Source organism: Centropristis striata, chromosome 11 (genome assembly GCF_030273125.1).
Source record: "Centropristis striata isolate RG_2023a ecotype Rhode Island chromosome 11, C.striata_1.0, whole genome shotgun sequence".
NCBI classification, from domain to species: domain Eukaryota; kingdom Metazoa; phylum Chordata; class Actinopteri; order Perciformes; family Serranidae; genus Centropristis; species Centropristis striata.
In genome coordinates, this window is record NC_081527.1 from 38042052 (window position 1) to 38068699 (window position 26648).

Sequence of the window (26648 nt, forward strand, 5' to 3'; positions counted from 1 at the left end):
AGCACGTCTCATTCAAATTAACATTTCTGACCGTCACACAATAGTTCTCAGACACCACACAAGAACATCAAGATCAAGTTCTGTCCAGATGATCAAGAACAAAGAAATGTGTTCTCTCTCCCAGGGCTGCAAGAACAAATTGACATTATTCTGTTCTTGCAGAGTATCTATTAGCCTTAATAGGCCTTTTGTGTGCATAGTTTTTTATGAGTTGAAATCGAAGTGTGCAAATGTGCTCAGCCTAGACCAGGGGTCACCAACTACATTTGTCGGAGGGCCAGAATTTTACTGGACGGTCACGTTGGGGGCCGGACCCTCAAATAAAATTAAATAAAAAAACAAATTTTGGCATAACATTATTTTAATGTTTATTTATTATTGATGTCATTACAAAACTGAAGGCATTTTTAGCCTTTATGAGTCACGTTTTATTTGATATGCAATCATTATTTGTGACCTGTTCTGTTCTGATACCATGCTATTTTAAGTTTTGCCAGTTGGTTTTCCTTTTTTTCTGTACTGAGAAGTCTAGTCTGAAGCTTGTTGTTGAGACTCAAAAACCAACCATGTTACGTAATGGCATGAGGAAAAGTTACGTTAAAAAAAACCCGAACAAAAACAAGTACTGTGTGAAACAATAATGTTAGTTTAAACAGTGCAGCGAGTTTGTCCTCATTAAATATGTCATATATGGTGGATTACTGATAGTTAAGAGTCTCAGTTGTCGTTGCTGTTTTCAGTTGCTTTAATAGTGCCGACCACATGATATTTTCTCCTTGATTTACAATTTTGGAATCCAGTCACGGTCCGGATTGGACAGCGGGCCGCTAGTTGATGATCACTGGCCTAGACCAATGCAAATGTCTCTTTTCATGTCCTTATAACTCAATTTACTGTTGATGTCATACATGACACCAGCTGAAGAGTAACATTTTGTTAACTGATGTCCTGATGTCATCTTCGGTGTGTTTAAAGCAGGTTCAAAGCGAGGCAGAGAGGAAGAGGATGAGGAAGATGAAAGCCGACCAGAGAGTTCACACGCACCTTCGACCACTAAAAAACTCAGACTGAAACCAACGATAGCACTGCAGGTAAACAAACATTTCTTCATTCATATTCAGGGCCTTTTTATTGTGACTACATGCTCTGTGGGTCACATTTAGTGCATTTAATGAACATGAACACTAGCGTTGCACAGCAGTAGTTTCTAATTGAGTAATGAGGCAACGACGGTAAAGGAATATACTGGAGAATTCCAGTTGCATAAGAATGCGCAGACCTCTGAAATTGAAAATCACAATAAAAAATAAAAAAGCTTAATTTCACGATAGTGTAGAATGTGTGTATGGTTCGTTCTTTGGTTATTCCATTTCAAAACCAAATAGAAAAACGATGCAGTTTGTTTGTTTTTTCTGTTTTTTAAACCAGAACAGAAAAACAGCGTTTGTTTGTTTTGTTTGTGTGATATTTGGATCTGTACATTTATCAGAAACCGTCATTCTCTTCCCCGTAGTCAAACCAGCCGCCCCTATATATGTAGTATTGTGTATTGTGATATTTCTGGTAAATTAATTGAAACTGCTCCAAGTGAGCTGACATGAAGGATAATTCTTTCTCACATTGCAGTATAAAACTCTTACCTTTCCATTTTTATTTATTTATTTATTTATTTATTTATTTTTGGTAATTCTTCTTACTATTAGTTATTCCTTATCTGATTTCATTTTATTTTATGTATTATTTTTATTATTATTATTTATTTATTTTACTTGTTACACTTGACACTGTTTTGAGTCTTGTAATGTCATCTCTTGATTTTGTTATGTCACTGAAAAATCAATAAACAAATGTTTAAAATAAATAAATAAATAAAAATAAAACTCTGACCTGCAGAGAGGAGATGAAGTATTAATTTTACATGGCCACACATCGTGAAATAATCAAATTATGTCGCGCAGAAAATGTATTTGTTGTGCCAACATCCGGTTTTCAGAACAATTTTTGTGCGCATCTTGTTCAGCCATTCATTATTAACTGTGGAGTTAAAACTAATTTGTGGTGTTTCAGATGGAAGCTGATGAGGAGCTGGACGGAGAGCTGAGGGACGAGGCAGAGCGACAGGATTCTCCTGATGACAGTCAGGTCAGTCAATTCAAGTCAAACTTTATTTATAGAGCACATTTAAAACAACCGGGGTTGACCAAAGTGCTGTACAGATATCACAGTTGCAGGAAATACGGTAAAAACTAAAATACATAAACACAGTGCAACAATAGAATAAAATAAATAAAAAATATAATAAAATAAATTAAAAATTTAAATAAAATTTTGTTTTTGCAAGATGTCCACTTAAACTTGATTAAAAGCCAGGGAGAAAAAGTGTGTTTTTAAGGAGGATTTAAAAACCTCAAAAGATCCTGCAGATCCGATGTGCCAGGTCAGTCACTTCATCTGATCGCTAGTTTTGTGTTGTATTGTTGAAAGACTTTATTTAGAATTTTGGGTTGGACTCTTTAAAGACAATTGAGACTTTTGTGTTGATGTTACTAGTGACCATTTGCTTTATGGAATAAGATATTAAATCCTATTGTTCATATTAAGATTTGACAATATCTTCATGTACTCGTTTTCCTTCTAAAATCTCTTGTTATTGTCGAAATGGTATTCAACTTTTTGAGCTCCCAACTGACACCAGAATCATAATTTTACTCTTCAACGGCTTTTGTTAATCAACTTATTATTTAAATAATATTTAATTTAAAAACACCAAACTATATTTTTTGGTCCGGCTAGTTAGGGTATATAGTTTTTTTTTGTGAACAACTTTTTTATTGCTTTTAAAGTACTGTATTGTATAAAGTACAGCAGTCTGACAAAATCAAAAGGTACATTACAATCAAATTGAAAATAATAGTAATAATAATGAATAAATAGAAAGGAAAAAAAAAAAAGGAAAATAGGGAAAATTAAAATAAAAAGGGACCATGCGACGACCCCCCACTCCCCCAACTTGGATCTCTATAAAACTCTTACAGGACATGAGAGACCATGTTCAAGTAATGCAAATAAAAATATTGATTACAGCAATTCCTTGATCTTATCTGCCATTGTTTGCCATGCTAGAATAGTATCAGCTCCAGCACCGTGCATTCTTGCCACTGAAAGCTCCATATTTATTATGTCAATGCATGTGTTAATCCAATGGGGTTTGGTAACTTAGGGTATATAGTTAAAAACAGCCAAGATCTAAAAAGTATGTGGTAAAAATGTGGCTTGAAATACTTAAAAACTACTAAAAACTGTTTATATTTGTGCTGCAGGAGCTCCCAGAGGATTGTTTCCCTGTTCTAGCCGGAGACGACGAGGACATCGAGGACGAAGGCGTGTCCCAGTCCGTCCCCTCTGACATCATGGCCTGTCAGGTGATCGTCCGTGATGTCATCGTGATCGACACGGACAGCGAGAGCCGCGAGAGCAAAGAGGGCGAGGAGAAGCAGGAGGAAGAGGGTGACGAGGAGGATGATGAGGATGAGGAAGAGGAGGAGGAGGAAGAGGAGGAAGAAGAAGAGGGGGTACTGTTCTGTTTATTAATGTGTCATTAGGCGTGTTTCCACTGAGTACTTCCTGGAAAGCGGCTGAGTGTTTTGGCTCCGCCCACTAGTTAGTTTCCCTCGGTCTCTGTTTCCATACAGGTACTTTTGTAACCGCTAACAACAGTCCAGCAGTGTTCCCAGTGTTCCCAGTGTCTTTGTCTCGATATTTAGCGACTATTCAGACCCTCTAGAGACTCTTTTTCAAAAAAGCAGTTAGCAACAAATCTAGGGACTTTTTCTGGTGTTACTGGAGACTTTTGGAGACTTTTTTTGTTCCTACCAAGGTTATAATAGTTTTGGATTTTTCATCAGTTTTAGTTTTAATTTCGTTGTGAATTTTTGTTTTCAAATTCAGTTAGTTTTAGTTAGTTTTTAGAGTGAGTTTTCTAGTTTTAGTTTGGTTTTTATTTTTTGAAAATGCTTAGTTTTAGTTTAGTTTTTATTAGTTTTAGTGTTAGTTTTAGTTTTTTTGTAATGGGCTATGTGCCTTCATTTCCTTTGGTTTATCATCTCAGCCCCAATAAGGTTATTAACTCTTACAGTTCTGGGTGTTTTGAATTTTGGTTCTAGTGTAAACATCCCAGTCTCAGTAAACATATTCACCATGTGTTGCATGTTCAAATAGAAACACTGAATTATGAATGAAAAAAGTTGACAAAAACGAAAACTAAGGACATTTTCACTATAATTTTAGTTAGTTTTAGTTAGTTTTGTAACCACAAAATACAGTTTCAGTTAGTTATCGTTTTTTAAAAAACTCTAGTTTTTATTTTTATTTCAGTTAACGAAAATCTTTTTTCAATTCTAGTTTTCGTTATTTCGTTAGTTTTCGTTAACTATAATAACCTTGGTTCCTACTCTTCTTAACGAGTAGTAGGTGCTGTCCCAAAAGTACCTGATGGAAATGCGGCAAATAAATGTGTTGAGCTTTGATCTTTTGTCCGGAGGAAATAACCGTGGTTTCTTTTGTCTCCAGTACAAGGAGGAAGAGGAGGAGGACGATGAGGATGATGCTGGTGACAGCGGGATGAGAGGAGGAGAGGAGAGTAACGAGGAGAGCAGGGAGGCAGAGGAGGAGGAGGGAGGAGAGCCGGAGCCGTCTGAAGCCACCAACGCTGAGGAGAACGTCTCTGGAGCTTCTTCAGACTCTCAGCGTCCCTCTGAGCCGTCACACAGCAGTGAGCAGCTTCTCTCTTTATCTCTCGCTCAGATCATTCATCCTATAGACTGTATAAATAAAGGACGTAGTGACCGTGGCGTCACCTGTTGGTTTGTGGCCCGTTTGAGCATAAAACAAAAACAAAGTGTTTGTTAAAAAAAGAAAATAAGAAAAATGAACAGCGACTCCTTGCAGTGTCTGTTAGTCCAACCAAACGCTGAACAAGACATTTATTGAACAAAACGTTCAAATAAACTGTCATTAAGTGAAAAGTTGCAGACCTGACTGCAAACTGAATTGCCCTATTTGGGATCAATAAAGTTGTTTGAATTTAATTGAAATACAGTGAAAGGGTCAAAGTTATGAGACCAAACCGGTAAAAGTCCTTTATTGTGTGTATATATATATATATATATATATATATATAATCTTTATTGACACGTTGCCGTGGATACGCATTATTCTGCTTCTCTGCTGATGACGGCGCGCCTTGTTAGCCACCTGTCAATCAAAGGTAGCCACGCCCCAAATCATACGATTCTTTATCTTCTATTTTCTTCTAAATGGGAATATTATTTGAACTCTTAACATCAGATTGTGCTGAAGAAGATTTTTTACTAGCGATTGTTGTCCTAAAAAAAAAAATCTGAGGGAATGAATCAAAAATAAAGTCAGAAGTTTTCTCATTTTGTATTGAAATGAATGGTCCCAAATGCTTCTGCAGCCTAAGGGACTTCCTGGTTTGCCTCCTGCTCAGACCCGGAGGTTGCCGCCTGATTGCTCCTCATTCTGAAATGATCTAATGTGAGTTCCCGTCTCTTCCAGATGAGGGCAGCAGCGGCGCCGTGTCGGAGGCCGACGCCCCCAGAGACGCTCTTCACTTCCCCCCCGCCCCCTCCTCCTCCTCCTCCCTCACCCCCCGCCTGCCCCACCCACGCAGACCCCCACACCCCCTCCCCCCACGGCTCTACATCCAGCCTCCGGCCCCGGAGCTGGGACCCCCACACATACAGGTACACACACACACACACACAGGTACACACACACACACACACACACACACACAGCTTTAGACCATAACCTACCAGCAGGTGTGAAAGGCATGTTCTTATTGTCAAAAAAAATGATTAAATTAAAGCATTTGCCATAGCCAGAAACTGTAAAAACTAAAATTATTGCTGTTTTTTCTAATATACACACTCACACAGGTACACACACACACACACACACACACACACACAGGTGTGTACTTACACACACACACAGGTACACACACACACACACACATACACACACAGGTACGTACACACATATATAGGTACACACACAGGTACACTCACAGGTACACACACACACACACACACACACACAGGTACGTACACACACATATAGGTACTCACACAGGTACGTACACACAGAGGTGCATACACACACACACACACAGGTACGTACACACACACAAACACACATAGGTAGACACACACACACACAGGTACGCACACACGCATAGGTACACACACATACACACAAACATACACAGGTAGACACACACACACACACACACACACACAGGTATGTACACACACATATAGGTACACACACATACACAAAGGTACACACACACAAACACACACAGGTAGACACACACACACAGGTACGTACACACACATATAGGTACACACACATACACAAAGGTACACACACACAAACACACACAGGTACACACACAAACACACACAGGTAGACACACACACACACAGGTACATACACCACACACACACACACACACACACACACACACACACAGGTAGACACACACACACACACACACAAACACACACACACAGATAGACACACACGCAGGTACACACACACACACACACACACACACACACACACACAGGTACACACACATGTTGTTTGAAAAACAGTAGATTTAGCCTTTAAGATGGTATTTTTACCTTGATCAGAAAGAGTTTTGTGTACATTACTAATTGAAGATGTGTTGGAGAATCATTTCCTGAGTAAAGTCAGAATCCTCTGACGGTGATGTTTGTGTCTGTTATCAGAGACAGTCCTCTCAGCTGCGCCGACCATCGGTTGGACGAGGACCCCAGCTGACCCCTGGGATCGGCAGCATGGTAAGAGATTATATACATTTACTGCTCATGGAAACATTTATAAAATATGTGTATGAAGCATGTGAGACAGTGAGTGTGTGTGTGTTGCAGCAACATTTCTTTGATGACGATGACAGAATGGTTCCCAGTACTCCCACACTGGTCGTCCCTCACCGCACTGATGGCTTCGCTGAGGCTATACAGTAAGACCTGCACACACACAGAACACTTATCTGGAACATTTAGTGGTCATTTAATCCTTAGAATATCTGATAATAAACAGTTGTTTAGACTCAGTTTGGTGCTGATGTGAGAGAAAAATATCACGTTTGCACTGCGAGTCATCAGTCAGCTGCATTGAAAAGTTGTTTCCCACAGCAAGAAAACACCGAATGCTGGAGTAGCGGCTCACTTTTATGAATATCCTGGAGACACTGGTCTCCTCAAAGAATTGTCACTAACACTTATTGATGCACTAATTATTATTGCACTATACCTTGATTGTTTGCTTTTACTCTTCCTGTAAGTCGCTTTGGATAAAAGCGTCTGCTAAATGACTAAATGTAAATGACACCGGTATCATATGAAACTAGATGTAAGGAATCTAGAGGCTCCAAGTTGTCGAAATAATGCTGCAAAGTTCAGCTTTTCTTCTGTTTCATTTAAACGGATTGAGAGCAGACTTCAAACTTTTTTTTTAATTTGCTCTGCTTACATTTCTGCACTGTGAAAGCAAACCAGACTAAATACAAAACGAACCAAATGTGTAAATCAACATGTGTAATTTCACTCTGATTCAGACTAACCAAAGGAACTTGTTTTGTGAAAGCGACCTCATAAATCTTCTTCGTCTCCTCAGTTCTCCTCAGGTAGCAGGTCTCTCCACCAGATTCAGGTTTGGACCTCCAGAAGACCTGCTGCCTCAGGCCTCAGCCTCACACTCTGACCTGGGACAGCTGGCCTCGCAAGGAGGTACGACTCAAACACACACACACACACACACACACACAGACACACACATACACACTAAAACTGTATTGTTTGGTTCCAAAACTAACTAAAACTAACTACAATTATAGAGAAAATGTCCTTCCTTTTTCGTCTTTTTCGTCAACTTTTTCCATACATAAGCCTTTTTGGTTGATCTATTTATTTATATTTATACACATTACAAGGTCTCCTCTCTGCTCCCCCGCTGGAGAAACTTTTTCAATCTTGCACCCAACAAATACCCCATGACAAAAAAACTAGAATGAACACAAAAACTTTTTAAAAAAAAAATAGCAAATTCACTCTCAAAATTAACTGAATTTGAAAACAAACATTCACAACAAAATCAAAACTATAACTAATGAAAAACTATTTTAACCTTGACATGTACACACACACACCCACACACACACACACACACACAGTAACACCTGAGCTGCTCTCTGTGCAGGTCTGGGGATGTACGAGTCTCCTCTGTTCCTGGCTGCTCACGATGAAGACGGAGGAGGACGCAGTGTTCCCACCACACCTTTACAAGTAGCTGCACCAGGTGAGACCCCCCCCCCCCCCCCCCCCCACACACACACACACACACACACACACACACACACACTGCATTATGTCAGTTAAACATGTTGTTACTTTACCTCCTCGTGCTACATGGTGACCCCTCTGTCTCTGTCAGTGACGGTCTTCACAGAGTCTCTGCCCTCAGATGGCGGCGACAACATGGCCTCCCAGTCGGTTCCCATGGTAACCGCCTCCACCGGGATGGCGTCTGCTGCAGACGATGGAGACGAAGTCTTCATGGAGCAGGAAGGAGACGGGTGAGTCTTTAAATAAATCACACTGACTGATTCTGGTCAAAAAATGACTATTAAAGAAGCAGAGATGTTTATTTTCACAACCTACGATCCCTCAATCAGTGACCTCAAATGTCTGATGCTTCATTTGTGTCTCCAGTCCTGGTGTTGAGTCGTCTCTGGACAGCCAGACAGACATGGAGTCTTCAGGACAGCAGAGTGATGATGCATCGCTGCCTTCCACCAGCCAAGACCCTGGTAATGTATTCCAGCTATTCTCAACCTTGGGGTCGGGACCCCAATTGGGGTCGCGAGATGATTTCTGGGGGTCGCCAAATCATTTTGGAAGTCAGCTCTGTCTCCACTGTGTTAAAGTGTTCATGTGTTTTAGTCTTTGGTCATTTAATGTCTTTTTTTGCCATTTTGTGTCTTTTTTGGTAATTTTGTGTCTTTTTTGGTAATTTTGTGTCTTTTTTTTATCATTTTGTGTCTTTTTTTTAATCATTTTGTGGTCAATTTGTGTCTTTTTTGGTCATTTTGTTTCCTTTTTTTTTGGTCATTTTGTGTCTTTTTTTGGTCATTTTGTGTCTTTTTTTGGTCATTTTGTCTTTTTTGGTCAATTTGTGTCTTTTTTTAAATCATTTTTTGTCTTTTTTGATCAATTTGTGTCTTCTTGTGGTCATTTTTTGTCATTTTGTGGTCAATTTGAGTCCTTTTTTGCTTAATTTTATGTAATTTTTTGGTCATTTTGTTAAAAGTAACAATAAAATATAAAAAAATATATAAATGCACAGATAGAGAGATGTTTTAGTTGTTGTCTGCTTCATTATTTGTCCAAAATTCATCGTATCAAATGAGTTTGTATGATCTGAACTGTGCGTGTGAGATTGTGTTCAGTGAGACAACATGCATGTTAAATTGGGGGTCGCGACTCAAAAAGGTTGAGAACTACTGCTTTAAATAAGTTGAATGTGTTGTATATATTTGTGGTCAATTTGTGTCTTTTTTGGTCATTTTGTTTCCTTTTTTGGTCATTTTGTGTCTTTTTTTGGTCATTTTGTTTCTTTTTTTGGTCATTTTGCGTCTTTTTCTGTCATTTTGTTTCTTTTTTGGGTGATCTGAACTGTGCGTGTGAGATTGTGTTCAGTGAGCGGGGGTCACGGACAACATGCATGTTAAATTGGGGGTCGCGACTCAAAAAGGTTGAGAACTACTGATGTATTCTGTCTACTGACTGTCATTTAAACCCCTAACAGCTTGATTTTCATTAAGAACCCCAACCGTTTCTGGCATGTCCACAGACCATAATGTAAACAGTGATGTGTAACATGTGTGTCTGTGTTCAGACAGCAGCAGCGGGTCCCAGCGGCGCACCGTGCCCAGTCTGATGAGCAGCCTGTCGGGTCGAGGAGCCAGAGGAGGGAGGGTGGAGGCCAGGACGCTGCTCAGCCGCAGAGGTGACGAACAACTGGACTTTCACTTTATTACTAAAAACATCATGCAGGGCTTTGGAGATCTGCTTGCAGATATCTGCAGGGTCTTAAATTGTCAGGCTTCTTGAAAGGCGCTACACTGCAGAAAAAGTTGGACAATTAAACTAAATATTTTAAGTTTTGTTTTTGAGTTTGCTCAACTCTGAATTCAGATTTTTGTCAACTCAACTGTAAGTTGTACTAACTTATAATTTAACATTGTAATAACTTTTAATCCTTACTTCTGCTAACTTCTGCAATGTGCTGAATTGGCACAATTTTGAGTTAGCATTGATACGCTAATGGCTACTCTTGTAGCTGTAACAAGCAGCGCCGCTAGCATCAGTTAGCCGCTAGCTTTCGCTAATGAATTTCACCGCTTTCCCGCATTTCCCAACAAAGAAATAAGAGTTATCAGAACTATTGTCCCTTGTTGTGAACCCCAACTTAAAGATATAAGTAACAACAACTCACCAACTTGTTTTTGAGCAGACAACTGGCTTCCTTTGTTGTGCTAACTTACATTATTGCCCTAAATGTCAATAATTTATATTTCCAAGTTTTACCAACTTAAATCACTGTTTTAGGCCAAAAAATACAAGATGGCTTTTTTGCAGTGTATATACATTTATTATTTTTTTTAAATAATAATAATAATTATTATTATTATTGTTAAAACGTTTAAAATCCAATAATTAAATAATAACTTGAGGCCTCAAAATGTAAAAAATTCTCAATTCTCAAATTCTCTTAAATATGATTATGCAAAGGTCTTAAAATGTATTAACTTTACTTTTATTTAAAACAAATATGTAAAGTAAATATATACAGTCTCGCTTTTAAATGCTTACATTTTTGAGGACGCTATAATGCCATAGTTATAGTCATAGTTAACACCATAACTACAAAACTGAACTAAGTACCTGTGTAGCCCGGTCAGCTGTGAATAATTTTATATACTTTAAAAGTAATCCGATTTTCCTTCATGTATTTTGTATTTTTTTTGCCAGTATGGGTGTGAAATGGGTCTTAAATTGTATCCATTATGGTCTTAAAAATTCTTAAAGTCTTAAATTTGACTTGTTGAAACCCTGATAATCACACACAAAATAAACATTCAAAGGGTTAATGATAAAGCTGTTTATTGAAGTGCAATAAGCAGAGAGCAGCATTACAAAGACACAGAAAATATGGATTATTGATGTAAACATTGATGTTTTAACTGCTTTTCTTCTCAGGTACGTTCTCTCGAGGAGGAAGGGGCGGAGCCATGGGCAGAGGGGGCTTCCTCTGATGATGTAATGATGATGTCACCAGAAGACACTCGGTTACACAATGAGAAAACATTTAAAGAAAGACTGGTTATTTTTTATGTCCAATCAAAATCAATACTGTCACTATTACACCACAGTTCTGACGGCTTCTATGTGACTCTTTCTCTGAAATCAGTTCATTTTTAGTTTTGTGTTGTAATTTCAATGAGACCATTGTAAGTTTCTTTATTAGTATTTTCATTTTGCTTTCTCTGTCTTTTAGGCTGTTAATAAACTTGTTTTAATAATAAAGTTTAACAATGAGTAGCAGCAATATTTGGATTTTTTTCTACTGGTGTGGTAGTGAAATGAGTTTGATTCTGGTTTTTTAGCTTCTTAAATATCAGTTTTCTCTGTTTAATATTATTGTAGGTTGATTATATTTAGGGGGTTTTAGACTGTTGGAGGTTTGGAGGTTTTTCTTACTAAAACATTTGCATTTTACTCATTAATTGTTTGACAGGATAATCATTTATTGGAGAATTGGATAAAATAACAGTTCATTATTCTGCAAAATGAATTAATTGTGCCCACTGCACAACCATGAAAAACTAACCCTTTAATTTTTACTGCAGTAGAAGTTATTCATATTGACTAAAAAGTTCAATTTTGGTCTGTGCCAACTAAAACTTCTTTTGCTGATAAGGTTTTTTTTTTACTTTCCAGGAAACTTAATTGCTTTGCATGATTCTTATTGGAGCAGCTCAGTTTTTTTCAGATCTGTAGATTAAATCAAATAATGTATTTCTCAAAGACAGCCATCTATATCTGTTATGTGTCTTTATATATATGAATCTGTGATATTATTAAGTTGACGTAAGACAAAACGTACTTTTTCAGCAACGCACAATCATGACATAAATGTATTCGAAAAATAGTAAACTGTAGTGCAGTGACAACGAAGCTTCGTGAACCATTTTCTTTATTTTTTGACCCCACTAGATTGGCTTTAAAAAAAGCTCTAGCAGTGTAATTGAGTGTGTTTTCAGCCCTTTGTTGAACAAAGAGCGCCATCTAGTGGGCTCAGAAAATAAAGAAAATGGTTCATTGTCACTTCACTGGTAAATTGTAACTTTTTGTTCAGTTGATATATTTACTGAGTATATTTCGTGGCGCTGATGAGCAGATCAGGCCCTCCGTGTCCTGGTTCGGTGGTTTCTAGGGACAGCGCAGCCAGACTCTGATGGAGTTAGCCGGGAGGAGGGGGAGGGGGGGGTTAGTGGCCACGTTGGCCGCGTTGGTGGCCACGTTGGCGGCTGCAGGGCTGAGGAGGGGGAGGGGGGCGAAGATGGCCGAGGGAGGAGGTGTGGTCAGCGCCGGCAGGTCACCTGAGATCTGGACGCTGAAGAAGAGAGCTGCAGAGAGACGGGAGGATACATCAGTTCAGAAACATCAAACACTAAACTAGTCAGTGGTGGAATGTAACGAAGTACATTTACTCAAGTTACAATTCAGGGTACTTGTACTTTACTTGAGTATTTCCATTTTATGTAACTTTATACTTCTACTCCACTACATTTTGAGGCAAATATGTTGTATATATTGATCATGTTTTATATGTTTTTAACATATACAACATGATCAATTTGAAATGATTATGCATTTTTATAAATTAAACTTCATAACAGTATATATAATTAAAAGGAGCCCTACCTTTACAAAATGAAAACACTGCCTACAAAAATATAATACGACAAATGATTTAATTATATATTTAGACTATATATATATATATAACCGCTGCTTACATGAATGCATCAATAATAATAATACAATAATATATTTAGAATATATAAAAAAGTCTGAGTGGGTCCATTCTGCATACGAGTACTTTTACTTTTGATACTTTAAGTACATTTTTGATGCTGATACTTTTGCACTTTTACTTCAGTAAGTTTTGAATGCAGGACTTTTACTTGTAGTGGAGTTATTTCACAGTGTGTATTAGTACTTTTACTGCTGAATATTTCTGAATACTTCTTCCACCACTAAACTGTAGTGCAGTGACAACGAATCTTCGTGAATCATTTTCTTTATTTTTTGACCCCTCTAGATGGCGCTCTTGGCTTTAAAAGAAAGGCTCTAGCAATGGTAATTGAGTGTGTTTTCAGCCATTTGTTGAACAAAGAGCGCCATCTAGTGGGCTCAGAAAATAAAGAAAATGGTTCGTTGTCACTTCGCTACTAAACTGCATTAAAAACACAAGAGAAATACAGTATATTTGGTTCACAGTTTATGTAAACTACTCTACTTTGCCTTATTTCTTTCTGATGAGGTTAAATATTGTTTCTTACGTCCGGAGAAGACGTAGTGCTGGAACGGGTCGCTCCTCTGAGGACTCGGCATCGACAGCGCAGAGGTGACCGGAGCGGGGAATCCCTTCAGAGACACTCTGATGTTGATCTCTCCACGAAGAAGAACTGAAGGACGGAAGAAATAAAATAAAAAAACATCAACAGCAGCATTTAAAGTACATTTAGGAAATGCATGCTCTCTTTGATGGTTATTTAACCCGATAAACTATCAGGTATTGCAAATGAACTGCTCTTAAAAAATCAAGTTCACGATTATAAAACCCGCTGAGATCTACAGGAGCGCCAGTTAATGTCTTTAAGATGCTCCACATGTGAATATACCATATGAAATAAGAAGACGCCTTGTGATATCTGGTATTTGTTGATGTTAGACTCATAGTCGTCATTGAAGTGACACAATTTTCCTGCCAAAGTCTCAATAAGTCAAGTTTTTGAAAAAACAAATCACTGCATGGATTGTTCTATGGCATTCTTCAAGATCATGGTGTCTTAATTTGGTGTTTTGGAAGGATTTCTGACCATTTTAAATAACCAGTAGCCATATTTGGCACCAACACAACCAAAATAAAATCTATATTACATATACGTATATGACTAGAAAGTCTTGACACAAATGGCTGAGCTTCAACTTAAATGAGTCTTTAGGTTCCCAGCTTTCAGATGAAGTACCTCTTCTATGTGAGTTCTACCGTTGACCTGCTATCTCCCCCTAAACGCCCCCTGCTGCCAGCTAAAACCAAGCAAAAACAACATTCTGTGTAAAAGCGTTGTTGGGCCACTGACCAGCCTGGCGAGCTAACCGTCCCGTCGGGGAGCTCCTGGGCGTCATGCTGCAGGACGGAGTGCTTCCTGCTGGGAAGGTGAACGTCTGCATGGTGTCTCCTAGAGGACAAACACAAGCCTGGTGAGCCTTTTACCTGCTGAAGTACAGACAAGGTGCCCTATGTGGTCTCTGTTGGTCCTCCTCACCATTCTTAAAGAAGAAGACCGTCTCTGGTCTGGTCCTGGTGGCTGGGACTGCCAGGGCAGCGCTGAGGCCTCCTGCCAGACCAGGAAACTCAGAGACCAGAGGTCTGGGATAACCCGGCTCCATCCGCATGTTCCCATCCAGACGCCAGTACTGGTCTCCCTGTAGTAGTGGATGAGGAGGATAGATGGTGAAGAAGTGGTTAACTGCTTATTGACCTCCAGCATCACAAAGGGAGCTTTCAGAAGCAGTGCTGCATTATGCAGACGATGTGCTGCTTTCCATTAGTTTAGATTAGATTAGAGGTTAAGAAGTGGTTAACTGCTTATTGACAGCTGCTTATTTTTTTATTTTTTGGTCGTTTTTCTGTTTTCGCCATGTGGCTTTGTACTGGTGTATCGTTGTTTTCATTTTTGTTGTTGTGGTTATCCTTTATATTATTCTTTGTATGTTATTTGTGTGTACATTATGTCTAATTTGTAAATATGTTTCTGAGTCCTTGTTGTCTAGAATTGTGTTTTAGTGTTTTGTTTTCATATTGTGGCTCCTAATAAGTAATCCACTGTTCTTTTCTTTGTTTCTTCGTTAATAAAAATAATGTAAAAAAAAAAAAAACTGCTTATTGACCTCCACCATCACAAAGGGAGCTTTCAGAAGCAGTGCTGCATTATGCAGACGATGTGCTGCTTTCCATTAGATTAGATTAGATTAGATTTTACTTTATTAATCCCACAATGGGGAAATTTCTTTGTTACAGCCGCAAAATTTCACACAATTTTTAAGATAAGGTAAAAAAACAATCTAAGAAAAGACATTTCATTTCACTCTCATTTGAGTCAATCAGAGTATTTAAACCCTGTCTGTTCAGTTGAGTTTGTTAGATTGTCACAGTGTGTACCGTATGTTGTCTGAAATCCATATTGGAGAGATTTAAGAAAGTTTTTGTTTCTGTTTTGGATCCTGGCTGGTTTTTTAAGTCTGCCTATCGTGTCTGAATTATCTGCCTACTGGACTGTCATTGAATAAAATCCAATCAATGCAAGTATTTGGATCTGCTCTTTATTCCCTACCTGAGGGATTATCACTGTTTTATTTTGTATATTCCATTAATCATGACATTCTAGCTTTGTTTTTATGTTCATTCTATGCTATTTATGTGTGTGTTGCATAGCAATAAGGACGATCCCAGCTAACATTGGTGCACCCTGTCACTGGACACTTCACCGTCCATATATATCCATCCATATACATCCATTCATATTTATCCATTCATATCTGGACCTTGATGATGTAGGTGTTTCCGTGGCAGTTGCAGCGTGTGAAGACGGTGTCGATGGGAGACGGGACGCCCAGAGAGTCTGTGATACTTTGTGGAGGACCGACGGAGCGACTGGAAGGATCCACAGACCAGAACAGATCCCCTGGAACACACACACACACACACACACACACACACACACATCACATTAAGATCATTCATATACAAAACATAGAAAACAACACTTTATTGTCTTTATAAGCTTTTGGTTTTTAGATGTGTTCCTTTAATCCTCGAGTCATTAAACACATTTTAATATATGTAGAAATATTACAATATACAATAATGCCGATACTGACCTTTAAATATCAGAATGGTCCCGTTGCTGAGAGCTGTCAGTCCATTGATGGGAGAATCACTGCACAGGTTGACATCAGCAGGGAGTCCTACACAAACACACACACACACACACACACACACACACACACACACACACACACAGTTTATAGATTATCAACAGTTTTCTACCCAGTTTTTAACCCACTATTGCATCTGTGCTTTATTGACCCAGTGAGACTTTCATTACATTGAATATTGGTAGATATGTAAAGACACAAGACACTCAAGTCGCAACATGCACACACACACACACACACACACACACACACACACACATATAGACAGACCACAAAGAAGCACGACACAACCAGGAAAAGACTCAAACGGAGCAGAAGGAAACATGGAGTAAAGTGACTACAAGGAGACACAAAAAGACTACAAACGCCAAATCAGCTACAAAAATGAAGCTTCAAAGAAACACAAAGAGACTCATAATGATGAAAAGAGGAAAAACTATCTCAAAGACACAAACAACTACTGCAAAAAGACTAAAATCTGAGTAGAGAATAGATTAAGGGACTCCTCTTGTTTAGCGATATGAGTAGAGAATTTGATATTCCTAAAAATATATTTTATCTGCTTTTGATTTCAAAATGTTATATTTGAATGTAATTTTATCTGCTCATTTTTTGTCTTAAATCTTTATATTTGAATGTCATTTTATATATGTCGTTTCAAATGTTTTTAATGTTTTGTGTAAAGCACCTTGAATTAAAATAAACTTGCCTTGCCTAAAATGATCACAAAGAGACACAAAATGACCATAAAGTGACATAAAACAATTACGAAGAGATGCAATATGACCACAAACAGACACAAAGAGCTACATAACAACTGTAAAGAGACAGAATAGATGTAAAGGCATGCAGCAGCAGCAGGTGTCCTACCTGTCCCCGGTCCCTGAGACAGACCCAGGGCCTGGGCCACGTCCTGCAGGGTGCTGAGACCTGAGCACAAAAAAAAACATTTATCATTCATCACATTGTGCAGTAAAATGTTAATTTCCAAATCCAATTTAACAAATGTGGTGTTCAAAATGCTGCTGCTGTGATCTGTGCATCATTAAACCTTGACCTGGCCCAGATGGAGCCACGCCCCCCGGTCCCGACACCAGCTGGAGGTGATCGGGGACGCCCAGAGACGGAGCACTGAAGTGGGGCAGGAAGGAGCCGGGTGCTGGGGGGTCTGGAGCTCCATGATGGGAGGAAGGGAGGGACGCGGGCAGTAAACCCACAGGGATGTTACTCACACCTACAGGAGGGACAGGAAGGTCTTTATCTTTTTGTATTTAGACAAAAAGCAATAAAAGTATTCCAAAGAACTAATATTCCAAACCATGTTGCCGTGGGTTGCTGGGCAGAGCAGGAGGGGTCCGGTCAGAGGAGACAGAGGGACACTGACCCCCAGGATACTGAGAGCAGAGGCCTCTGGCTGCATGACAACACATGAATCACATGATCATAATACAGCAGCATTAGCTATCGACATATTCTTTAAAACATTTTATTCACAGATTAACTCTATTAGAAGAAGATTACTTTATTAAAAAATAAATGGTTAAACACTGGTTGATTGTTGTATTTAAAATAATTAGGTGATCTGTAAACTAGAAAATATAGATGCTGGAATCGTTTGATGCAGTTAATGCAGATTTGACCCTGGAAATTTGTGAGATGGTAAAGTAAAGTAGTAAAGTGGCATACAATATGAATAATGGAATAATTCCCCCAAATATGTAAAACAACAACAAGTAGTCTGACATTTTGTAGTATTTTTTGTAGTATCAAAATTGCAGTAAAATTTGCTACAATACATTGAGCTGCCAGCTTTAGTTACTTTTCAGTTCAAAATTTAAAAAAAAAAAAACATGATAAATTTAAAGTGTTTGTGGCACAAACCTATACATTAATATTCCTTTAAATAATCCTGGAAATAGTCAAACTATTCCTTTTAAGATCTTAAAAACTTTGACAAAGAGCAGGGCTATATATACTGGATAATGCAATACCCATCTGACGTAATATTATAATATATAGTTTCAGCTTGTTGTGTATTATAATACACAACAAACTGAGCATGAGAAGAACGTGTACCTGTGTACCACTCCTCACTGTCACTGTTGGATCTCCTCCAGTTCCTCTCTCTCCCTCTGCGGTTTCCTGAGGAGGAGAAAATAAGGGAGAAAAGGGCAGATGTTGGTGTTTATGAGGACTGTTTTTTTCAATTCATATAACATTTATGTTTCATCTCATAGTTTACCATAGTTGCCTTTGTTCATAGTTTATTATATATACTTACACATCAGCAATAATTACCCTCATTTGCAGTTTTAAATACCCATATGGATTAGTTTGAACAGTAATAGATATGTGATAGAAAATTCCACCATAAAAGCTACAATGTCAGTAGAAAGGAAAGTTCTTCCTCAGGTCTGTTAATCGCTTTTCATCACTGCTCACCTGAAGATGAAGCCCTCTGAGACTGGACAGGACCAGCATCTGGGGACACAAGGACAAATCATATCCAACTATGTCTTTAATCTCCTCTGTAGTTGTGTGTGTGTGTGTGTGTGTATGTGTGTGTGTGTGTGTGTGTGTTCTTGTATTTCCTACATAGTGAGGACCAGAACACGTTTTTAACCAACAGAGTGAGGACATTTTTGCAAAGTGACGACATTACGGCCGGTCCTCACTTCGTTAAAGGCTCTTTTGAGATTTTAGACTTTGTTTTAAGGGTAAATGTTACAATTAGGTTTATGTTTGAAAAAAGATAATTCATTTACTAACTGAAACTGTATTGTGTGGTTAGAAAACTAACTAAAATTATAGTGTAAATGTCCTTCGTTTTCGTCTTTGTCAACTTTTTTCACACATGATGAAGATGGATCAGACAAAGGAAATAAAGGCTAAATTTACTGTGACCTCTTTTAATCTCCCACCCAACAAATACCCCATTACAAAAATAAAAAATAAAAAATAAAACTAATGAAAAATTAAAAACTATTGTAACCTTGCAAGGGAATTCACTATTCCAATGAGGGCCCTCACAAAGATAGAAGTACAAGAATGTGTGTGTGTGTGTGTGTGTGTGTGTGTGTGTGTTGTTGGCCATTACCACAGCGTGTCTGGTAGTCATGACAACAGGTGTTGTACTGGATGCACTGAGGATCACAGTCACACAGACGACCACGCTGGAAGGTCTCAGTGCAGCGACCCTGACAGGACCGAGCTGAGACAGACAGACAGAGAGACAGGCAGACAGACAGAGAGACAGACAGACAGACAGCAGACAGACAGACAGACAGACAGACAGACAGAGGGACAGACAGACAATTTAGAAACTTGAATCCACAATCTAGCGACTAACTGTGTCCATGTGTCATGTGGTGATGAACAGGTGACGTGTTAGTGGGTTTTTCAGTGTTTGTTTGTTTAAATAGCTGAAACAACATATAAAACCATAGACTGTATATATCTTTATATTCAGTCTATGTGTAAAACCAAAACAATGAGCTATAAGAGGCTAAAAGGTAATTAAAACCAAGACAATGAGCTTAGAGAGACTCAATGAAACTCAATGATAGATTGCGCTTTATAGTCTCATTATAAAGAGACCTAATGATGTTTCAAAAGAAACTGAAAAATTAGCTAAAAGAAGCTAAAATGTTGAAACAATCCAAAATAATAACATGACAAAAAGGCTGAGATATTGAAACCAAAACAATGAGCTAAAATAGCAACAAAAAAGTTAATAGAAACCAAAAAAATGTTAACAGAAACCAAAACAAATAAGCTAAAAAATAGCACCAAAAAATTAACAGAAACCAAAACAAATAAGCTAAAAAATAGCACCAAAAAAGTTAATAGAAACCAAAAAAGTTAACAGAAACCAAAACAAATAAGCTAAAAAATAGCACCAAAAAAATGAACAGAAACCAAAACAAATAAGCTAAAAAATAGCACCAAAAAATTAACAGAAACCAAAACAAATAAGCTAAAAAATAGCACCAAAAAATTAACAGAAACCAAAACAAATAAGCTAAAAAATAGCACCAAAAAAATTAACAGACACCAAAACAAACAAGCTAAAAATAGCAACAATAACAACAACAAAAAGTGAACAGAAACCAGAACAATGAGCTCCAGCTGCTGCTGATTGATCCAGCCTAACGTAGAAAGATTAACATGCTGAAACATTTACCTTACATACTACATATCTTTGCTAGATGCCATAGTTTCTGATGCTAATAAAATGTTGTGTTATATATCTGATGTGCTGTGTGTTACCTGCGGTGCAGGTGTCCTGATAGTCTGAGCAGCACTCGTTATGCTGCAGACAGCTGAAGTCACAGGAACAGGGCCGACCTCTGGAGAAGAGTTCACCACAGCGACCCACACAGCTGCCTGCAGACACAAGATTATAATATAATACTATTATATCATTGTAAGGAATTGTAAGTGTATTATATTGCATCATAACTTCACTAGCTGCATTTTAGACACAGTAGGTGTGTTACCAAATAATATAAGGCATACTAAGACACATTATAACTGTTATATATGCATTATGAGACATTTAATATATCAGAGATGTATTATAAGATATCAGAATTGAAAGTTATTATAAGTATTTAGATCCCTTACTTCAGTAAAAGTACTAATACCACACTGCAGAGTGACTCCACTACAGTAAAAGTCCTGCATTCAAAACTCACTAAAGTAATAAAAAGTATAAGCATCAACATGTACTTAAAGTATCAAAAGTAAAAGTATTATGTTAAATCTTGACATGAGAAGTAACTAAAGCTGTCAGCTAGATGTAGTGGAGTAGAAGTATAAAGTCACAAATTAGAAATACTCAAGTAAAGTACCTCAAAAATGTACTTGAGTAAATGTACTTAGTTACATTCCACCACTGCATGCATATTAGATGATATCACAACCTCATTAGTAGATGCTTAACTATAGTAGGTTCTTTACCAGATTATATAATTAGATGCTTTACTAGACATTCTAAGGTAGGTACACTATAATTCATCAGAAGGGCATTAAAATTAATAAAAAAATACATAAAATGTTGTGGTTTAGACCAAGGTTATTATAGTTAAAGAAAACTAACGAAATAACAAAAACTAGAATTGAAAAAACATTTTCGTTAACTGAAATAAAAATAAAAACAAGAGTTTTTTAAAAAAACGATAACTAACTGAAACTGTATTTTGTGGTTACAAAACTAACTAAAACTAACTAAAATTATAGTGAAAATGTCCTTCGTTTTCATCTTTGTCAACTTTTTTCATACATAATTCTTTTGGTTGATATGAAATCTATTTCATCTATCTGGTTTTATGACTTAATAAACTTATTGGGGCTGAGATGGATAATAAAAGGAAATAAAGGAAACATTTATTGTGACCTTATTGAATCTGGCACCCAACAAATACCCCATTACAAAAAAACTAAAACTAACACTAAAACTAATAAAAACTAAACTAAAACTAAGCATTTTCCAAAAAATGAAAAACTAATTAAAACTAATGAACTCACTCTGAAAACTAACTAAAACTAACTGAATTTGAAAACAAAAATTGACAACGAAATTAAAACTAAAACTAATGAAAAATCCAAAACTATTATAACCTTGGTTTAGATTGAGAAATAAAGGTGTCAGTACCTGGTCCAGCAGCAGTCAGAGCCGGGCCGAGCAGCAGGAGCCACAGGGACATCTTCATCATCACACTCATCATCTTCTTCAATGCAAACTGAGCAGAAACAAGAGTTATAAGATAAACAGAGAGAGAGAGAGAGAGTGAATGATAGTTACCTTCTCACTCTGCTGCTCTTATATACCAGTCGAAGCTCTGAGACAGGACACTTTTAATAAACACACACTCATACTAACCCACGGACTCATTAAAAAGACCTATTTAAACTTCCTACACTGGCAATAAATGAACTCCTACACACAGTGACCTGTTTCAGCTCCACACATGGAAAGTAACTAATTACAAATGACCCCAGTTTCTTTTCACTGTGTGCACAACAAGCATCTTTTTAATAACATATCTTTTTTGTATTCTATGTTTTACAGTGTCAGGTCTTTTTTTTGGTCTACTATTCTATAGATATATTCTGTATTTTACTTCCTGCTTGTGTATAATTCACCCCTGTGAGATAAAATTACAACCTGTTGCTTTTGCCACATTTTCTCTGCCAGCCAACTTAAGAAAAATTAGATACTTGAGCCATTCAAAAACTGATTTAATTTTTTCTCCTGACAATTATTTTTTGGGAGTTTTAATTGTTCAGCTCAGTCTGTGTGTCATAAAACGTTTTGACATGATGCTGATTATATATATATATATATATATATATATATATACAAGTACAAAAGTACCAGCATCAAACTGTACTTAAAGCATCAAAAGTAAAAGTACTCGTTATGCAGAATGAACCCACTCAGACTGTTTTATATATTCTAAATATATTATTAGATTACTATTATTGATGCATTTATGTAAGCTGCGTTTTACTGCTGTCAATGTAGGGCTCATTTGAACTCTTTAATATACTATTATATGGTTTTATTTATAAACATGCAGAATCACTTTTAATTGATCATGTTTTTTGTGTTAAATCTGGACCTGGAAAGTAACTAAAGCTCTTTCTTATAGGATTATTTGTATTGATGCTTTTATGGAAGCAGTGTTTTAATTTAGTAAAGACAGGGCTCATTTAATTGCTTAATATACTGTAAGATCATGTTTTTTATGTTAAATTTCGACCTGAAAAGTAACTAAAGCTGTCATCTAAATGTAGTAAAGTAGAACTAGAAAATTTCCTCTGGGGAAATTTTGAAAGGGCCACGGGGGCTACTGCCGGTGTGTGTACACTATGATGAGATTCTTCAGAGATTTCAAACTATGCCCTTTAACCTCAAAAGGTGTGTGTGTGTGTGTGTGTGTGTGTGTGCATGCGTGCGTGTGTGTGTTTGAAGCATGTGTATGCATGTGTGAGGAGTGTGCGTGCTTACACGCATGTGTGTGTGTGTGTATCTGTAACTGTAATCACATCAAAGATCAAAGCAATCAACAGAATTAATTGACACCTGCTAATGTCCCGGAACATTGACAGACTGGAATTTCTGGCCTCGAACAGAAAGCATTTTTGGCAAAACCATAATACCTATCATTGATCCGACTTCACTTTGAGCGTCCTGAGTTCTTCCTCAACGTCTACATATGATTTTTTTAAAGAAAAATGAAAAAATAGCTTTGTTAGAGCGATCTAAAAAAACTTTTTTTTTTCCCTTTTTCCGAAATCTTCCTGCGTTTTTAATATGGAACCCAATGAGGCTGTTGGTGGTGTTGGTGGATCATCTTTGCGTCCTACGCCCAAACTATAACTCTGACAGCTTTACCAGAGGATTGTGAGGGAGAAGACAAATTTTCCTACGTTTCTATGTATAAATTATTTCTGTAGAGTGGAATTTGCGGCCTGGAGCGCAGTTTTCAAATTTATTTATTGACAGTTTCTTCTCTCCCTCTACACTCTGGTGATGATGTCACACACTGTGACACGAACATTCCGTGCAATACACACCCATTATAATCTCAGAATTTCTCCAAAAATGATCATGGTCATTGAACAGGGATTGATAAAAAACTATATGACCTATCGAAACGTGGATTAATACACCGATACACAGGACTTGTGTCTACTGTTTAAAGTTTAAATGGAGTCTCTAGGTGAAATTATGCCGGAGAAGTAGACGTTTGAAAATCTACAATTATTGTTCTTTTTCGCTCATTTTTTGTCGGCCGTCCCATTCACTTCAATGCAAAATTTTGGGCAGTTTTTCGCAACTTACGTCGTAAAACAATCGTATTCTGTAGAGAAAAGTAATAGCACACCGCTCCCGATCAAACTGCATGTTTTGATATATAATTTGTCCTGCAACTCTTCAAGTTGTAGGACTAGTAGCGGGACGAAATTGCGTCCGGAAGAGGAAGAAGAAGAAATCCACAGTATAACAGTAGTGCAGCACTGGTCCCTACAGATATTGCTGTATGGGACCAGTGCTGGGGAGATTGCCCCGAGGCCCTAATAATAAAGTTACATAAAATGGAAATACTCAAGTAAAGAACAAGTACCTCTAAATTGTACTTAAGTACAGTACTTGAGTATCTTTCCACCACCGAAATCTGCACATAGCAGCTTTCACAAAAACTGTTTGATGTAAAATATGAGCAGAAAAAGGCCGTTGGCCGTCTGTTTCCCATCAGGTTGTTGACAGCGTCTCCCAGCCATCTGCTAGAGAGATAGAACAGTGTGAATGAGTCAACACACCCACTCTGTTCCCATTCACCTGTTGCTCGGGTTTCTTTATATGCTTAATTTATAACAGTCAATTATGTGTGATGTGCAGCCCCTTTAACGAGCCCTGAGGGAGGGGTGTGGTCACTGTGAGGTATGTGGTTGGTCACACTGTCAGATTAAAGAAGGCCGTTAAACTTTATTAACACCCCACATTGTGACCATGTACAGACTGTGGGTTCAGGTCAGAGAAACAACACACTGAGAAACAGAGAGCAGACAGACGTGATGAAACGTGTATTTAAAGTGTGTCTGGAGAACAAAACATAGCTGGAAGAAGAACAGAGATTCATTCAACTGGACCATGTGGATGTTTGAGGCTCTTATACAACCCTAACCTGCTGCTGCCACATGCTTTATAGATGCAGTCACTCTAAACTGTTTGTAAAAGGGCAGACACTTTAAAAAAAAACCCTGCTAGGATGGGATGAAGCATTGATCACCTTCAGTGCTCTCTGCTTTTCTTTTAATCTCCAGTTCTAATAGAACTAATCCAGCTTTGTTTGAGTAATTGTGAGACTTGTGAGAGAAATTCCAAATTTCAACCTTAGAGAATATTGGAGGATATTACATACAGCCAGAATGTGTAAAAAAACAACAACATACGGACCCGGGGGAGGGGGGTAATATTTTGAGATTAAAGTGGCAAATCTATGAGAAAAATGCACAGATTTATTAGATTTAAAGTGGTGAATCTGCGAGAAAGGGTAAAAAATGACCGACCTTCACTAAACCCTTAAAAAAAAAGCAGCTTGATTGAATTTTAAAACCCAAATCTATTTTGCATGAAGACAAACACCTGTCAGTCATCACAACATCTATCTATCTATCTATCTATCTATCTATCTATCTATCTATCTATCTATCTATCTATCTATCTAGATACATACATACATACAAGTAAAAGTAATTGAATTTCATTGGCATGGCTTTAAAGAGAGCACTGGTTAATAGAGCTGTCTGATGGAAAGGTAAAGCACGGTTTTCTTTTTTTTTTACCTTACCATAAACCAGCTAAAGACTTTATTTTCAGCGTTGTCGTCACATGTTTCCAAAGTGTTTGCAGCATGATTTAAACCACTGTAGTCACAATGAGATGTTTGTAGAAATATAAAATGTTAACATTTATTCTGGGTTGTCCATGTCAGAACTGAACTATCCCTTCAGTACATAAAGTCAAACAGCTGGTTGGAGAAACATCTCTGTCTCTGTAGCTGACAGGATGTTAGTAGAGTTTTATTTCACTGCTCTGATTCCTTCAGTGGACGGAGGTAATGACTCCCTGATGGTCTGTGGGTGCTGACCATCGTCTGCTTCATCACCTCATCCTGCTGGTAAGTTCCCACAACTGTTGTTCCATTGTTCCAGAGTAGAGTCCTCCTTTATTTTTAGGTTTATTGTGACCTTGTGACATTATGGCATTTCTCCTTTCATTTTACATGAAAAAAAATGTGTTTTCTACCATTTAAAAGTTTTGTACTATTCCTTGATTTATGGTAATTAAAAGTTTATACTTTTCATTGTGACATTCATTTTTAAATTTTCCGCCGTATTTCTGATGCAATTTGAAAGTTTTACTGTAATTTCTACAAACTTTTTTTATATAGTGTAGCATCATTAATACCTATGACAGACAAAATAAGTGAACAATTGTTATAAATTGATCATTTCATTATTAATTTGACACAGGGGCCACAGCAGGGGCCAAGGGCTTCTTCACAGGGCCAGTGGCCCCTGGAGGCCCCTGTGGAGAACCGCCACTGATCAGAGAAATCTGTATACTTTTATCTTTTGCCCGTTTCTCCTCTTCTTCTTTTTCTGAACTGGGCACCTGATGACTTCTTTGGTCTTTTACTTTGATCCATGATGAAGATGAAGACTTCA

General features: G+C 37.6%; 2 protein-coding genes across 2 annotated transcripts in view; one reads left to right on the forward strand and one right to left on the reverse strand.

Moving 5' to 3' along the window:
• The window catches only part of tpra (translocated promoter region a, nuclear basket protein), a 53879-nt gene extending 42159 nt beyond the window's left edge, over window positions 1-11720 (forward strand). Inside the window, exons 43-55 of the mRNA XM_059345412.1 lie at window positions 976-1091; window positions 2068-2142; window positions 3321-3572; window positions 4570-4771; window positions 5578-5765; window positions 6822-6893; window positions 6984-7075; window positions 7732-7844; window positions 8314-8412; window positions 8548-8689; window positions 8826-8923; window positions 10012-10122; window positions 11376-11720. Coding sequence (XP_059201395.1) covers window positions 976-1091; window positions 2068-2142; window positions 3321-3572; window positions 4570-4771; window positions 5578-5765; window positions 6822-6893; window positions 6984-7075; window positions 7732-7844; window positions 8314-8412; window positions 8548-8689; window positions 8826-8923; window positions 10012-10122; window positions 11376-11431 — 1616 coding nt within the window. The 3' untranslated portion in view covers window positions 11432-11720. The remainder of the gene's footprint in view (window positions 1-975; window positions 1092-2067; window positions 2143-3320; window positions 3573-4569; window positions 4772-5577; window positions 5766-6821; window positions 6894-6983; window positions 7076-7731; window positions 7845-8313; window positions 8413-8547; window positions 8690-8825; window positions 8924-10011; window positions 10123-11375) is intronic.
• An 888-nt stretch (window positions 11721-12608) lies between these two features.
• Window positions 12609-22135, reverse strand: prg4a (proteoglycan 4a). Its single transcript, XM_059345314.1, has 14 exons — window positions 22063-22135; window positions 20676-20792; window positions 19504-19617; window positions 18849-18887; window positions 18483-18548; window positions 17725-17820; window positions 17464-17640; window positions 17277-17336; window positions 16350-16436; window positions 16014-16153; window positions 14735-14894; window positions 14549-14647; window positions 13745-13870; window positions 12609-12805 (listed from the first exon to the last, which is right to left on the reverse strand). Exons 1-14 carry the CDS (start codon window positions 22133-22135, stop codon window positions 12609-12611), a joined length of 1551 nt encoding a protein of 516 aa, XP_059201297.1.
• Window positions 22136-26648: the final 4513 nt, after the last annotated feature.

Coding starts and splice junctions, on each gene's coding strand:
- prg4a (XM_059345314.1), bottom strand. CDS start 22,135: ATGATGAGTGTGATGATGAAGATGTCCCTGTGGCTCCTGCTGCTCGGC. Junction 18,549..18,848: donor TCAGAGGGCTTCATCTTCAG/GTGAGCAGTGAT, acceptor TCTCCTCCTCAG/GAAACCGCAGAGGGAGAGAG. Junction 12,806..13,744: donor GCACTACGTCTTCTCCGGAC/GTAAGAAACAAT, acceptor GTCTCTCTGCAG/CTCTCTTCTTCAGCGTCCAG.